Genomic DNA, 15,530 nt, shown 5'->3' with positions numbered 1-15,530 from the left:
TCCCCTCTGCTTAGATCTCCTGGGGCGTTGCTTTTCTGGCAGTGGACTGGGGAAAGGTCTCCCCTTCACAAGGTCCACGAGCTCACACTCTACTTCCAGGACTCTCTGGAACCAGGTAGGACAGAGTAGACGTTATCCTGTCTTACCTGGTTCCAGATAGGTTAGTGGCAGGTCCAAACCTGTCTACAAAGAGACGGGTTAGCAATGTCCTAGCCCATCTTTTATCTGCCTGTGGGGAAGGAGAGATCTATTTGTTCATTCATTCATTCATCAACCAGCATTTGCTGGGTGCCCATGCACATGCTAACTAGAGACATGGTCTGCCCGTTGGGAGTTTATGTATTAACATACGTCAGCAAGAAGACTAAAGGTGCCAGAGAGATCAGCTCTTCTTCTGCTATAAACAGAGAGAACAGATTTTCCAAGGTGATGGGGACAAGTATGTGCAAAGATGCTCATTCCTGTGGTGTCACATAGATTTGTATTTCCCTGCTACAGGGAAATACAGGGAAGACAGGATGCCGATGTACCACCCCAAAGACAGGAGGGCTCAGGGATTCATAGACATGTTTCTGCCAGTGGGAACTGGCTTAGTGACAAGGGACTCAGTGGAGGACAGCTAGAAGGGAGCTGGTGGAGTGTAGTGTGGGGGGCAGCAGGCCGGTCCATCATCCTCACTCCTTACCTTGGCAATGTCCTTTCCTGACCATGGCGTAACCCCGATCGCATTCACAGTGGTACGAGCCCTCAGTGTTGCTGCATCGTCCATTGTTGCACACCCCGGGCTGCTCACACTCATCTATATCTGCAAACACACAGGGTGGTCCTGAGTCAAAGCCAGCCCTGGAGGGGGGGTCCTGAGGCATCCTTCCCAGAGGCCGTGAACAAGGCTGCTAGCTAAGGGAGGCACTCTTGCTGCAGTAGGATTGTTTGAAGGGATTCTTAGGTTAGCGCTGAGACTGCGGTCCCTTGAGTTCTTGTCTTCCAGGGCCCATGGGAGCCCTTTTTTCCTCCTGGTGAAAGGCCTGGGCTTGAGGTCAGGTATCAATCTGTATAGTGTGAGCCAAGGGGGCCAACAAAGTTCTCCCTGCCCCCAGCGTTAGTACAGTAGACACGGAGTCTACCACTAGGATGCTCCTCAAGGATGGACCTTCTCAGGACAGAGAGTGCTGCATGCAGTCGAGGGTCTGTAAGGTGCACTGACGCCCCCCCTCTGAGACTCTCTACTGCCGACAGAGGAGAAAAGGAAGAATCTCATAGGCAGAGCTAAAGGTGGAAACCTGATGGGGAAACCTGATTGACCCTAAAGCCCAAACTTGGTCAGGCCACTCCCTTGATGCATTTCCCCAGCTCCTTGCTACTCCAGTCCTACTTGCAGTTTGGCTCCCAAACCTGGCCCCAGTCCTGCTGTATTCGCTCATTTGCCTGCCCTCGCTGGTATAATCCTAGCTACGGCAGATTCCCACGAGTTCAGCCTCCAAATCTCTGTTCACACACATGCCTCTGCTGGGAGTGTCTTTCCCCTCCTGGTGACCAGCAGATTCCTATTCCCATCTCAGACAGTGGCTCAGTGTACCAGCTCTGTCCTGTGACCACTCCCTGGCTCATCTTTGCCCCCTTAGGGGAGTGGATGGCTGGCAGTAAACATGGAGGAACGCTTGCTGGCTTTGATCAGGCATAAACCCAGTGTGCTTCCACCACAGGCATCCTTCCTATCACTCCAGTTCACAGTGAAGCCTCCAACAGAGCCATCGCACGCACCCCTCCCAGTCCCCATGGAGATCCTGGCCTTCAGTATAGGGCAGACCCAAGAACCTTCCTGGCAACAACTCTCCAGGGAATTCAGAAACAGCTGTCTGAACTCTCGGAAGCTCTACTGCCAACGCAAAAGGAAAGGGAAGGCTCTTGAAGACAGAGTGAACAGTGGAAACCTGACGGGAAAAACCGGGTGAAGCCAGAACCACTCTCTAATAAACAGATGGTGTTGGGAAAGCTGGTTGTAGAGAAAAATGAAGTGGAGAAGGGGGTTCCTAAGAGCCATGCAAAGACGAACCCCAGTTGGAGAAAACATCCTGGAAAGGGTAAATAAAGTGCACAATGTCTGTGTGACACAACAAAACCACCACACATTAAAAATAACGCAAAAAGGGGCCAGCCATGGCTAAGTGGGCAAGAGTTTGTCACCCAAACCTGGTAACCTGAGTTCAACCCCCAGAACCCACAGAAAGATGGAGGAGAGAACCAACTCCTCAAAGCTGTCCTCTGACCTCCACACACCTAAAACAAATAAGATGTAGCAGAGTACACAAAGTCTACCCAAAAAGTTATGAGAAAAAGCAACAACCACACTTGGAAAACAAGCAAAAGACGGGATCACAGATCCTGTTTACAGTCGGATGAGGAAAGCCGCTCACAAATGAGGAAATCCAAAGGCCAGAGTGCAGAGATACACTTATTCCAAGGCAGCTTATATGCAAGCTCTTAAATAAATCCTTAATGTTTAAATAATTTACATTTATTTCTATTTAAGTGACCATAAAACTTGTAATGGTTTAGAATGATTAATTTCTACATACGAATCAATGCTAGATTAAAATAACGAAACAGTGTTTTGTGAGACTGGCAAAATTTAGTAAGTAGATGCTAAATTGGATTAGGGCCTTCAAAGTGTCAGCCAAGCCCCAACAGTGGAAGCTCTTCAGCTGGCCTCAGGTTCCTCCCGTTCCTACAGCTGTCAGGGCTGGCAGAGACATCTAGACACCAGACTGGCACAGGACAGAGCCTCTTGTCTGGGTCAGTCCTTGCAATACTAATCCCCGTAGCCATCACTTGCCTATGGCCAGCTCCCAGACTGGACCTTCAGAGAGCAAGGCCCCTCACCACAGGACCCACCCAGGCTGCTTGAAGCTTGGAAATCCCCTGTCCCCTGCCTTTCCCCTGGCTCTGCACACTGCCATATGCGTCACTCCTTCCTAACAGCCAGACGACAGAGCCATCTACCCTTAACAAACCCTCCTGGCAGCCACTGCCCACAGGACAATGGCCAAGAACTTCAGCTTGGCCCCAGAGTCACAGCACAGATTGGCCTCACCCCTGCCGCTTCTGCTAACAAGCCCACACTCCACTCACCCTGACTTCATCCTAATTCCCAGGGCATGCCAGGCCTGCCCGCATGCTCGCCTGTGCAGAAACAGCTGACTTTCGCGGGACTAGTGACCCCGTCCACTCCTGCTACTGCTCCTCGGGTCCCTGGTACTGCACATATAAAGGAGGGGATCATGGGAAGCAAATCACGCTTTGGAGACGGCGTGATTTTGAATCTATGTCCAGTGCTGCTATAACAAGGTGCAGTGTCCGTGGGTGTTTCAGCTCACTTCTCAGTGCTCCCTCTGCTAAAGCATGAAGCGCGGAACTGAGGACTGCAAGGGTTGGAATGACGGGCTTTATATATAAAGTGCTCAGGGTGGCTCTGGGTATACAGGCTTGTTAATGGGACCTGTTATTACTCTACCCCAGTTCAAGGACCCCCTCAGGGAAACCTTCCCAGATTCTCTGTTCTAGTCAGTCGCTTGCTCATCTAACTTGATAACACCATTATTCCTGCTCATGCATTTGGCTGTCTTCAGACCTTCAGCCCAGGGCCTGGTACCTGGCCCCTTAGAGCCGGAGGCCTCGCTGTGCACTCGCTGACCTGGCTTCCTCATGCTCCTGTTAAGTGGGGCTTCTCTGCCTCCTTTCCTCACATAATGAAGTGAGAGGACTTGGATGGTTTTGGATTCTGAGGGCCAGATCCTTGGACTCAGATGCCGAGGAGACTCTGCCAATGGAAGGATTCGTTACGCCGGGGAACAAATGATCACCGCCAAGGCCCCGACTAGTGCCAGAAATGTGAGCCCCCAGAACAGGTAGGGCCGTTCTCAAGATGCAAGTTTCCCAATTACTTCTGGGTCTCCAGGCACTGTGTGGAAGAGACTCACTTATTTCTTTGTGAACTTATTCATTTAAAAATATACAGGAGAGTTCTATGTTATAAAAGGGTTTGCACGGGGTGCTGGCTTGTTTTATGTCAACCTAACACAAGCTAGAGTCATCAGAGAGGAGGGAGCCGTAGTTGAGGAAATGCCTCCATAAGATCAGACTATAGGCATTTTTTTTCTTTTTTTAATATTTATTTATCTATTATGTATACAATATTCTGTCTGTGTGTATGCCTGCAGGCCAGAAGAGGGCACCAGACCTCATTACAGATGTGGTTGCTGGGAATTGAACTCAGGACCTTTGGAAGAGCAGGCAATGCTCTTAACATCTGAGCCATCTCTCCAGCCCCCTATAGGCCGATTGATGTAGGAGCACACAGCCCATCATAGCTGGGACCGCCGTGGACTGCTGGTTCTGGGTTCTCTAAGAAACGTAACTGTACAAGCCCTGAGAAAGCCAGTGAGAAACCCTCCTTGGCCTCCGCATTATCTCCTGCCTCCGGGTTCCTGCCCTGTGTGAGTTCCTGCCTTGGCTTCCCTCAATGACCTGTGATTCAGGTTATGGAAACCAAATAAACATTTCCCTCCCCAAGTTGCTTTTGGTCATGGTGTCACAGCAATGGTAGCCATAACTAAGACATACAGGAAGCCTGCTTACCAAGAGTTGCCTAACTGTGGCCAGGCCTTCTTGGAAGAAGGTCAAAAGCTATCCCCACTGCTGGGGGCCAGAATTCTTCTCCCAAATGTACAAATGTCCCCTGGTCTGCTGAGAGTTCAGGCTCCTATCCTCATGGGTCACCCTCACTCCCCAAAAGAAAAGTTCCCTTGTCACTTGAGTCCTGGCTTTTGGTCCCCATCACCAGCCAAGTCTCTGGCCTCCTCTTGGTTCTAACCACACAGTTCCTTGAGGTCTTTGCAAACATCGCCATTTTCTGGGTTCCTTTTCTCCCCTGTGATCCCAGCATAAGCTCAGCTTCCTCTCAGATCAAGGTCAGAGTGCTGTCTCCTTTCCCACGGCTCTGGTCCTCCCCAGAGGTCAGACAGTGGTAAAACTCCGCATGCCTGCCTCTTCTTCTACCCCCACTGCAGGGCCTAGGCAAGAGGTGTTCTCCTGTGCCCATATCCCAGTCCTAAGGTGGGTCCGACTTACCTTGGCACTCCTGCGTGTCTCCCAGGGTGGCTAGTGAGTAGCCCGGATAGCAGAGGCAGGAGAAGGAGCCCACACTGTTGACACAGCGCCCTCTTCCTGCACAGGGGTTCCTCAAACACTCGTTGTCATCTGACAAGAAGGAGGCAGGGAAGAAGGTCATGGAGGCCAGTGTGCCTTTCTCTGGGCATCTGCCAGCAACTTGCCCACACTAGAGGATGGTGCTACGTGACATGGAAGGGGTGAGGAAGCAGAGGATGCAGAGGAGGAGATGAAAGTCTCCGAGGACAAAGCCACAGGTCAGCCTGCAGGGGCCTCTTAGGCCCTAGGAATCCTTGGGTGACGATCAGTGTCTCCTCCCTGCCCATTGTCCCCTCCCTTCAGTGAGCCCACAATCATTTCCTTTCTCCTTCAAGCCCATAGCAAATGTTTCTCCTTTACACAAAGTACTGATCGGGGGAATGGCACATCTGATGATTTTTCTTGGCTTCAACATGTCCCCAAAGGGCAGCCCTGGTGAGGCCTTATCTGCTTTGTAGGCAGAAACATGGACACTTTGAGGTTGGGGAATGCTAGTTCTGCCTTGGGACCTCTGGCTTGGGACCCTTTCTCCTAGAGTCTGGTGGCCCTCACATAGCCTAACTTAAGGTCTAGTTAGATGTATCCACAGGCACTGTTCTCCTAAGCTCATCAATCATCGCACCTCACTTAGATCTTACACAGCCTGACTTCTTGACTCAGAGCCCACACCCTATTCCTATTTGCCCCCACTACTCGGCAGCCACAGGACACCCTGTAAATACCGGTGCAGTAGGCTTGGCTGGGGTGGAGTCGGTAGCCAGGGTTGCAGAGACATCTGTATCCATCGGGAAGGGTCACACAGGTTCCAGGGCCACAGATGTTGGAGGCCCCAGCAAAACATGGATCAAAGCCTGCCGAGATGGAGCAAGCAGAGATAACGGCTGAATGAAGGATGCATGAAGGCACTCGAGCAGGGTGGGAAGAGAGCAAAGGCAGATCCAGGGACTTCAGAAGATCACTAGAAGCCTACCTACCTTTAGCATACCCTCTCACACCACTGTATAACATGGTCTCGGAAGACTAATGGAACCTGTGCCTGGGCTCTGAGTCACTTGACAGATACCTAATGGCTTCTGGTAACCCATATTCCCTACAAATGACTCTCACCCTCATCGCAAATGTGGGCATAGCTCTTACCCAAAGAACCAATGCTACCCACCCCCAGAAACTCTATCTTCGCATAGACTGACAGACAGGTTTAGTGAATAGGTTACAGAGGCCGAAGAAACTAGCTTATTTTTTCTTGAATCTCTAATATTAGAGAAGTACCTGACACTTATGATGAATGAATGAATGAAAAATGAACCAATAAACCAATAAGCGAGCACTGCTTTCACCTGTGTCCACCCTGTTGTCTCATCCTATAGCCCACAAACCTAGGGGTCCCTTCCCTGCCCCACCACTCTGGGAGGAGCCAGAAGCCTCACCAGAGTGGGTAAGAAGTGGTCCAAGTTGGAACACAGAGGGGCTTCATGGCATTGCTAATGTGCACTGAATTGAATGCCTACAGTAGCCTGTGGCACAAGGTCATCTTCTCTCTAGCTTGGTCCCAAGTTTGTATTAGCTGTCCCCAGCCAGAATCCAAATGTCCACTCAGAAGGTGAGGCTGAAAGACAGCAGGGCAGCAGCTGGATCAGACACAATATTGAAACTGCTGCTGGTGGCTCTGCCACCCGCATGGATGAGGGCAGCCGCTGGGCCCAGCTTGGCTTCCCTGTGCCATGGTCTTTTCTCCAGGAGTATTTCAGTTGTCAGTCTCAGTACTCCCCAGTGGAGCCCCACACACTCAGCCCTTCCTGCCTCCTTGGGAGGAGATGCTTCCTGGAGTCCCAGGAGACTTCCTCTGAATCCTGGGAGAGGAAAGCCAAGCCCCCATCCCACCTGCGACTTTCTCTGTACCAGGCTGCAGGCATTCTTTCAATGCAGGAAATCCAAAACTCGGGCCACCCTCGACTCCTACTCACGGTGACCCTCTAGCTAAGAGCACAGCTAGTCCCTAGGGAGGGCAGGCAAGAGGGCACACGTGTGTAGAGAACACAGGACACTACTACAATGGTAACTTTGTAACTTCTACCCTACACTACTACAATGGTAATCTTGTAACTTCTATACCACACTACTACAATGGTAACCTTGTAACTTCTACACTACACTACTACAATGGTAACCTTGCTTCTCTTGAACGAAGTCCTCAGACAAAAAGCCTCTGTGAAAGGTACATTCCATAGCCAGGTTGGATTGCCTGGAACCTCCCTCACACCACCCCTCATCACTATGGTAGACTATAGCGAGCCACATACGGATTCTGGACACTTGAACAACCCTGTGCAATATAACTCTGTCCCTTCTCCAAAACCTTCCATGGGCAGGTGATGGCCACTGCCAGGGCCCTCACTGAGTCAGCCCCCTCTCACCTTGCCTCCTACTCTATGAGTTCCTATTCTTCAAGAGGCCCCCACCCCCACACTCCAGGAAGATCCATGGCTTCCCTAAAGCCCTCTGAGTAGGACCATCCCTCCAAAGAGCGTTAGTGCCCAAGCTCGGCTCCTGTCTTTTCTAGGTAGGCTTTGTGTCCTTTAGAGGATCAGATCTGGACCACTAGGTCAGAGTTGCTGGAGAGTATTCATGTGATTGAAGAAGCAAGAGAGAGAAGCTCCGTTCACGGCCTTGCCCTGGAGTTTGCTTCTGGGAAACCACATCTCCCAAAGGTGGGGGCAAAGAGCCTTCAAGAACTTCTGCAGCTACCTGGTGGACTCTGTGTCGCCAGGACTTTCTCTTCCTCTGGGTTTTCTGGAATGCCCTGTCCAGGCAATGGTGGTGTTGGTCTTCCAGTGGCATCCCCTGGAGAGGACAGAGGGGAGGAAGTAGGGTCCTTGGGCTAGCAGTGGCCCTTCTGTGTTCTCTGATGTTCAGAATCCCAAGAACCAAAAGTGGCACCTAGGGCTCCCACCATCTTTTGGTTTATCTGGTCTTCTCCCCTTGTAGTAAAGCCAGGGACTGTAGAAATGGCTGCTTGTCTAAGGCCAGCCAGCTTGCTGGAGAAAGAACTGCCGCCCACCTCCCAATGCCCAGTTTAACATTCTGCTTTCACTTGTAATGCATCTTGCAGCTCACAAACGGTGCTGCAAGCACAAGCACCCAGTAGCCATGGGAGGCAGCAGGTGTCATGTCCACATCACGGCAGGGAAAACTCAACATCCTTGACTCTGAGCCCAGCTCTGGGAAGAGGTCAGCTCAGGGTTAAGAGGTAAGATGAGGCCACTGGAAAAGGGGGTTCTGGAGCCCAATCAAGCTGCTCCTTCAGCTAGCACCTCCTCTTTGACCAGATTGTCTTATGTGCTGAGTGGCGTCATGAGATTAAGAAAGGAGTTTGGTAGGTAGGAAAACATTTGCAAAGCATCATGGGATCACTTGCTAACTGGACAGTCCCTTAGGGACTCAGTGTTCCTGGAAAGGGTGCTCACATGCCGTATCACATGCCACCTCTGATTGGAACCCCACGGATTAGTTCACAGGTACTCATTCCATAACTAAAACGAGGTTTCTTCTTCTGGGAGCTTGTCGGAGGAGGCACTCACCTGGTCCCCAGGCAGGTAGGTGGGGAACACTGGTTGTGATCTGCACAGAAATGAACATTATTTGGGAGGGGCTCATCTGTTACTCCTGGGACACATTTCTTTCTCCTCTTACCCCCCTTCCTGTTCAGCTCTCTCTGGTAGTGGGTTTTTACCGCCGGCATGTATTCTCTAGGCATGTTCTATCCTTTACTGACCAGCTCCGCTTCCTTCTAAGTTGTCGCAGTTAAATGTGTGCCCGCTACCAGCTCAGTGTTGGATGCACAGCAGATTAGCACCTATCAAAGCTGCGACATTCATGTCATAGATGAAGTAACAGAAAGTAATGAGACCATCCAGGGCCACAAGGCCTTTGTGGTAAAGCCAGGAGTCACAGCCATACTCGGTGTCCCTAACCACATGGACAAAGACAGCTGGGGACAGGGAAGCAAAGAAGACCAGCAGAGGACAGAAAGGCACTGGGGCATTGTCGGGACTACAAGGACATGGAGGGAAAGTTTTGACCTGAGAGGACAGCACGTGGCTGTTTTGTTTTGTTTTGTTTTTAGACAGGGTTTCTCTGTGTAGCCCTGGATGTCCTGGAATTCCACGTGTAGCCCAGGCTGGCCTCTGCCTCCCAAGTGCTGGGGTTAAAAGTGTGCGCCACCCTGCCTGGCTTCAGCACATGGTTTTTAAGCTGGAAATCAAGGCCGCTGAAGAAGCGGTACATGGAGACAGGTTAGCTCATCGCCATCAGGAGATGAGCAGGAACCAGCAGACTGGTCAAGGCCTGGAGGAGGAGAAGGCAGATTCACTCCTCTGGAGGAGATGCTCAGAGATGCTCAGCCCTGGCTGCAAAGGGGATCTGGACCTAGGGAAGGAAGCCAGATGCCCTTTCCTCAGTGAAATGGTTGGAGGTATTCATAGCCATGCTTCTGCTTTCCCATGAGCTCCCCACAGAGGGTATGTGTTAAAAAAGCTCAGAAAACATGTCAGATTCAGGACCAGTTCTAGGCTTCATGCACAGCGATCAAGCTTGAATGGCAGCCAGGACTAAGTACACAGTCACATGGGTCCTTGACTCCACTTTGTGATTTCTCCAAGTAAAATCCGGTATATGCTCCATCCTTTCTTTCTGCCCTCCCGAGACTATGCCTGGGGTCTATGTCATTCTCTGTCTCACCCTAATCAGGCTCCCTGGCAGGAAGCCTCACTCACCTGGATAGCCTGAGAGTCACCTGGGGAAGGAAGATGACATCATGAGCTCCAGGAGGGGAGGCAGTGACCTTCTGCTCTTCGCTCCCAGCCTGGCTGCCTCACAGTCTACACAGCCCTGCATTCCCAGCAAGACGAGCGACACACAGAGTGCAACCCTTTTTAGTCACCTCAGCCTGTCAGCTCCCTTTAGGGACCCACCACCCCAGAAATCCAAAGCTCTAACTGGGCATACAGGTCGCCCAGTTAACCTGTCAGTTGGAGAAAGGAAGTCTTCTGCATTCCTTCCAAGTCTCCAGGGACAGAAGTTCCCATCAGCCAGCCTCATTAGACCCACAACAGATCTCCTCTCTCCTGTGGTTCTGATCAAATGGGTTACTCTCCTTCCTCCCTGCTCTGGGCCGTTGACGAAGGGAGGACTTCCAGGAAGGAAATGCATTGCCTCTGACTGGGCTAGTGCCCGCATCTATGGCCACTGAGTCCTGTCCTTGCTTCTCTGTCCCCGATTCTTGGAGTAATTCTGGCAATCTCCTGGTTTACTTGGTCCTAACAGCTTCCAGGCCTCCTGTACTGGGTGACTTGGGCATGACCCGGCTGTTTTCCAGAGCACCAGCTGAGAACGCAAGCGTAAGCTCTTCCTGGCCCACACGTCCTGAGCCCCAGGAAACGGTGCTGAAGTTACCGTCCTAAACCTAAGACCTGGGCAGGGAACTATACGGAAAAGGAGGTCCTTAGGTGCCTCCCCCAGCTCAGATACCTTTGTCAGGGAGGGTTTCAGCCTCAATCCAGGTGTCGGTGACTGCCCGGAGTGGTTGCCTCTCGGCTGCTCCAGGTAGAGGTCCACTGACTCTCTGGATCTGTTCCCTGAAGGGGCTAGCCAGTTCCTCCTCCTCCGCTTTCCTCATGGACAGGCGGATGTCTGAGCTTGAGTAGGTGTAACCATGGCCGGCAGGGCAGATCTCCCTGAAGGCCTCTAAAAAATGACAGAGGATGAACCAGGGCCTTAGTCCCCACCTTCCTTCCCTCTAGGGGACAAGACAGTTGTGTCTGCAGGTGGAGTCCCAGGTCTGGAACATGGAAGTGTAGACTGAGCCTTCTGACTTGGAGGGGAGATCTACCCAGGCTGGGGAAGTGGCCATTGGCTTTGAGCAGGTATCCTAGTGGCCAGAGTTGGGGGGAGGGTGGGGTTACCTGTGCCAGGCAAGGGGCACTTTTCACACTTGCTGCCCCAGGCTTTGCCCACACGACTGCAGCAGCAGATCTGCTTGGTGATCCGGTGTATCAAAGGCAGGGTACAGGTGCCAGCTCCCAGCGACCGGTAGCATAGTCCCTGTTGCATGGAGACAGCCTTGTCCGCTGCAACAGACAGAGCATGTGGGAACGGGCAGGGAGCCGGTGGGAGGAGAAAACACAGAAGGCAGCGGACAGAGGTGCGGTCAGTCATCAGCACTGAGACTAGCCTGGCTCATGTCCCACTCTGGAAGTTGGGATGCTCACGAGAGCCTTGGGAGGAAGGGCTGCAGTGGAATGCCCCCACATCTCCTCAGAGTGTCCACCTGATGAGGCCCTGCCACCCTCACGTGAGGGTGGGACCTGGGGACAGAGTTGTTTGCCTCCACCTGCTGCCCTTGAGTGTCTCAAGATGAGCAGGGAGCAATGTACCCTGAGGGACACAGCAAACCTCTCTGGGAAGATGAGACGAGGTGAGAACCGGAGGATTGCCAGAGAGCTTAGAGGACAGGGATCTTGTCTGGGTCATCCTTGTCACTTGGGGCCACCCACGTGTCTGGGGTATATGGTTGCTTAATAATGCATGTTGAATCAATGTATGCATGGCTCACTTAACTAAACAACTAGGACTGAACCCAGGTGTGTAGCTCAGTGGTGGAGCTCTTGCCGAGCATGGCTAAGCCCTACACATGCACACATAAACACAAGGCAAAAATAATTTTAAAACCACTGAAACCATAAATCCTTGGAGCTAAAAGCAAGTGAATATTAAAAAATAGTCTATTGCTTATTCTCTCAGTAGGAAAATGTATGACCAACAGGTTGGAAAGAGACTTAAATCTTCAGACCACAGACCAGACTGTCAGAGGACAGAGGGGTGACAAGAGCAGCAGCCACAGTTGAGAATTAAAGATTCTGAGGAGCCCTGGTCAGTTCGAATATCTGCTACCCGCTGGGCTACACAACGCCCCGGGCTGCAGCTTCTTTATGTGTGGAGTAATGATGCCAAGGGCTGTGGGCACTCAGGCTGACCCGGCATGTGTGTCGATGCTCCAAAATTGTGGCCCACCACCTTGGGCCACTTCCTGATTGTAAGACTGAGGTTCATATCTCTGGTCACAGTGATTGGGACAGGAAGAGGCACTTGAGAAAGTAAGCCCCCTACTGCTCAGCTTGGCAACTTTTCTTGGATTATTAGAAAACAGGTGACTGTGTTCAGACTGAGAGTCTAGGGTACATGGAAGCTAATGTGGGATGTCTCTCTGTATGCTGCAAATACATCTTTTTCTTTTTTCATTTTGGTTTTTTGAGACAGGGTTTCTCTGTGTAGCATTAGGGCTTGTCCTGGTACTAGTTCTGTAGACCAGGCTGGCCTTGAACTCACAGAGATCTGCCTGCCTCTGCCTCCCAAGAGCTGGGATTAAACGCATGCACCACCACCACCTGTCCTGTGAATATGTCTTATTACCATTGGTCAGTAATGAAGCTGACTTGGCCAATGCCCATGTAGAATAGAGCCAGGCAGAAAATCCAAACAGAGATACAGGGAGAAAAAGGGCAGAGTCAGGGAGATGCCAGCAGTTGCCTGAGAAGTAAAATGCTAGGTAACAAGCCACGAGACTCGTGGTGAAATGCAGAATACTAGAAATGGGTTAATTTAAGTTGTAAGAGCTAGATAATAATAAGCCTAAGCTAATAGGCCAAGCAGTATGTAATTACTATTAAGCCTCAAAATGGTTATTTGGGAACCAGTGGGCAGACCTCCAGTTACAGAGGACACCTCTGAAGGAGCTGGGAAACCAACCCAGGAAACAGCAAGGCAAAACTCCGGGGCATTGTGGGGAGTTGAATCCAACCAACAAGGTCACATTTGCCCCCTCTCACTTCCTAGTTGTGCTCATCCGTTAAGGTGGTGGGAGTTGGGTTTCTGTGACTACTGGCTGAAGAACCTTTCTTCACAGGGACACAGAGATGAAACACAGCAAGGCACACATGTACACCCTGGCAAAGGTCAGGTACCACATGCATATCCATCAGCTCCTGAGTCCCGCATCCTCAGGGGCAATCTCTGCCTTCAGTGGTCACTTCCCTTGGGTTACTGTGGGGACATGCTCTATCCCTTTGCATCCCAAGGTGGGATATAAGGAAGCCGGATCAGCCTCCAGAGATGGCTTTATGCCCCTGTCAGGTGACAGGAAGTCACCAGCTTGCCTTCTCCAATGAGGGTGGGAGGGCATAGTGAATGCTTGGAGGAAACTGGAGGGAGGAGCACTGCGAAGGAAGAGAAAATAAAGCCAGTGTTCCCCTGATTCTCCATATTGTTGTATTGGGGTGTCTTCCTGGCATTCAGACATGTTGGGTGTTAAGCACCTGATAAAGAAAGCTTTGTTTTGTTTTGTTTGTTGTTGGTGTTGTTTTGAGACAGGGTTTTGCTACGGAACCTTGGCCAGCCTGGATATTACTTCATAGACCAGGCTGACCCCTGCCTCTAGAATTCTAGGGTTAAGGCATGTACCACCATGCCCAGCTTGATAGAACTTTAAGGGACCTGGAAAAGGAAAGACTATAAGGTCCCTGGGGCCTTGATTAGCTATTATTGCACCACAAGCTGACTGACCTTCTCTCCCATCCTGGTTCTCTTTCTCTCAGGACTCCCCTGTCCCTAGAGACGTCAGGTCCAGCCACCCTTTCGACAAACCACTACCTCTGGGTGGCAGCAGAGGTTTGTTCCTCCTATGGGCTTCCCAGACCCCATAGCGGGCACTTTGCTGCCAGCCAGAGAGCCCTGTGAGCTAGAGGTGGCCTTTAGGGACAGCTTTTACTGTGCTCTGCTCAGGCCTTCCTTCCCAAGAAAAGCCCCATATGAGCTCTGGGCACGAGGCCATGAGGTCTTGGGAAATTTGCCACTCTGGGTCTGGACTGTCCCCCCGGAGGGTGTCTCTCGCCCTCAGCCCCACCGTCACTCACATACACAGCGGCTCCTCGATGGGTCCAGCATGAGGCCAGGCCTGCAGGTGCACAGGTAGCTGCCCCGGGTGTTCACGCACTCTGAGTCCTTGCACAGCCCCAAGGTCAGGCACTCATTGATGTCTGCAGGGGTGGAGAAACGCTCATTCAGCCGAAGCCGGGTGGTTGGGAGGGAGCTGCCATCCCCACAGACAGGGTGGGACCTCTCTGTGGGCCTTGATCTTCTCACTTGCCAAACATGGATTCTAACAGTAACCACCCGCCCACGCTGATAGAATAATTCAATGGGAAAACTGTGAGCGGCTTCACTAACTGGCACATAGTAGCCACCTTAGTTGGAAAGCTGACATTTGCGGAGCGACTACTGCATGCTTCAGACTCTTTTATATTTAAATGTGACACCCCATTTAACCTTATAGACTGTTTTGACTGGTTTTTATGTCCCAAGGTCTGGTCCCTCTGTGGGCTCAAATGCAGGCGATCTCTGCCTCAGTTGGCCCAAAGATACATCAGCGAGGCCATCAAGATGGGGGCAGGAGTAGGCTTCATGGTCCACCTACCCCTGCCGCCTGTGCCTCCCTACCACCTGGCTATGGGCTGAGGCAGCTGGAAAGGAGACCCAACCACCTAGCTATGCTCTGACGGAAGGAGCCCACAAAGGTCCCCACTAATTCATTGTGGTTTCCTGGTGGTGGAAATGTCCTGGGAAACTGAGAGTGTATGTGTAGGGTTTCTGGCTAGGGGTTAACCAGAAGTGGGTAAGGATGGGTGACCCCAGCACCCTGGATCTCTCAGCGCCCTCAAGTTAGACTTGATAGTCTAAGATCCCTAGGACCAGTCGCTTCCACAGTTCTCTGAACAATAGAGGCCTCCTAGGCAGTGGCAGATTCTCATCCTTCCTGGGGTGCATATTGCCCCAGCATTAGCAGGCAGAATCGCATCCCCACCCTTCCGCTTCACCCCGCCCTGGGGTCATCTTACCTTGGCAGTGGCTGAGGTTCAGTCTTTTGTACCCTTGGGGACACTCCAGCTGACCATTTTCTACCACTGGGAAGGCTGAGGAATGAGGACAGGTCTCATGGGAGGGCCTTGGAACCCATCTACCCAGTAGTCATAGTCTGGATGTCTCAGGGTCTCTCCAAACATCTCCCTGGGCAACCGTTACACCTTGCTTTCATCAAGATCCTCCTGGCCCATCTTGATTTTTTTTAAAGACAATATTGAGTGAAATGTACCAGATACACAAAGGCAAGCCCAGCCTGATCACATTATTGTGTGGAATCTGAAAAAGGCAAACCTACAGAATCAAAGAGGGAAATGGCGGGTATGGGGAGCTGGGGGTGGGTGGAGGAACCACAT

General features: G+C 51.5%; 1 protein-coding gene across 4 annotated transcripts in view; it reads right to left on the bottom strand.

Moving 5' to 3' along the window:
- Ltbp2 (latent transforming growth factor beta binding protein 2) overlaps positions 1-15,530 on the bottom strand; it is an 82,884-nt gene that overhangs the window by 16,278 nt on the left and 51,076 nt on the right. For 3 of the 4 annotated variants that reach the window (XR_015739215.1, XM_087911640.1, XM_087911643.1), the window contains exons 9-18: positions 15,153-15,227; positions 14,172-14,294; positions 11,166-11,330; positions 10,732-10,947; positions 9,978-9,997; positions 8,784-8,823; positions 7,951-8,046; positions 5,928-6,056; positions 5,128-5,256; positions 686-805 (exon numbers count right to left, since the gene is read on the bottom strand). Coding sequence is in view for 3 of the 4 variants with exons in the window: in XM_087911640.1 (XP_087767766.1) it covers positions 686-805; positions 5,128-5,256; positions 5,928-6,056; positions 7,951-8,046; positions 8,784-8,823; positions 9,978-9,997; positions 10,732-10,947; positions 11,166-11,330; positions 14,172-14,294; positions 15,153-15,227 (1,113 nt within the window). In the remaining variant the exon portion in view is untranslated. The remainder of the gene's footprint in view (positions 1-685; positions 806-5,127; positions 5,257-5,927; positions 6,057-7,950; positions 8,047-8,783; positions 8,824-9,977; positions 9,998-10,731; positions 10,948-11,165; positions 11,331-14,171; positions 14,295-15,152; positions 15,228-15,530) is intronic. The other variant, XM_087911642.1, reaches the window with a different exon arrangement.

Source organism: Myodes glareolus, chromosome 11, assembly GCF_982192425.1.
Source record: "Myodes glareolus chromosome 11, mMyoGla1.1, whole genome shotgun sequence".
Taxonomy (NCBI): domain Eukaryota; kingdom Metazoa; phylum Chordata; class Mammalia; order Rodentia; family Cricetidae; genus Myodes; species Myodes glareolus.
The sequence above is the reverse complement of the archived record's forward strand: the minus strand, read 5'-3'. Positions and strand labels throughout refer to the sequence as shown.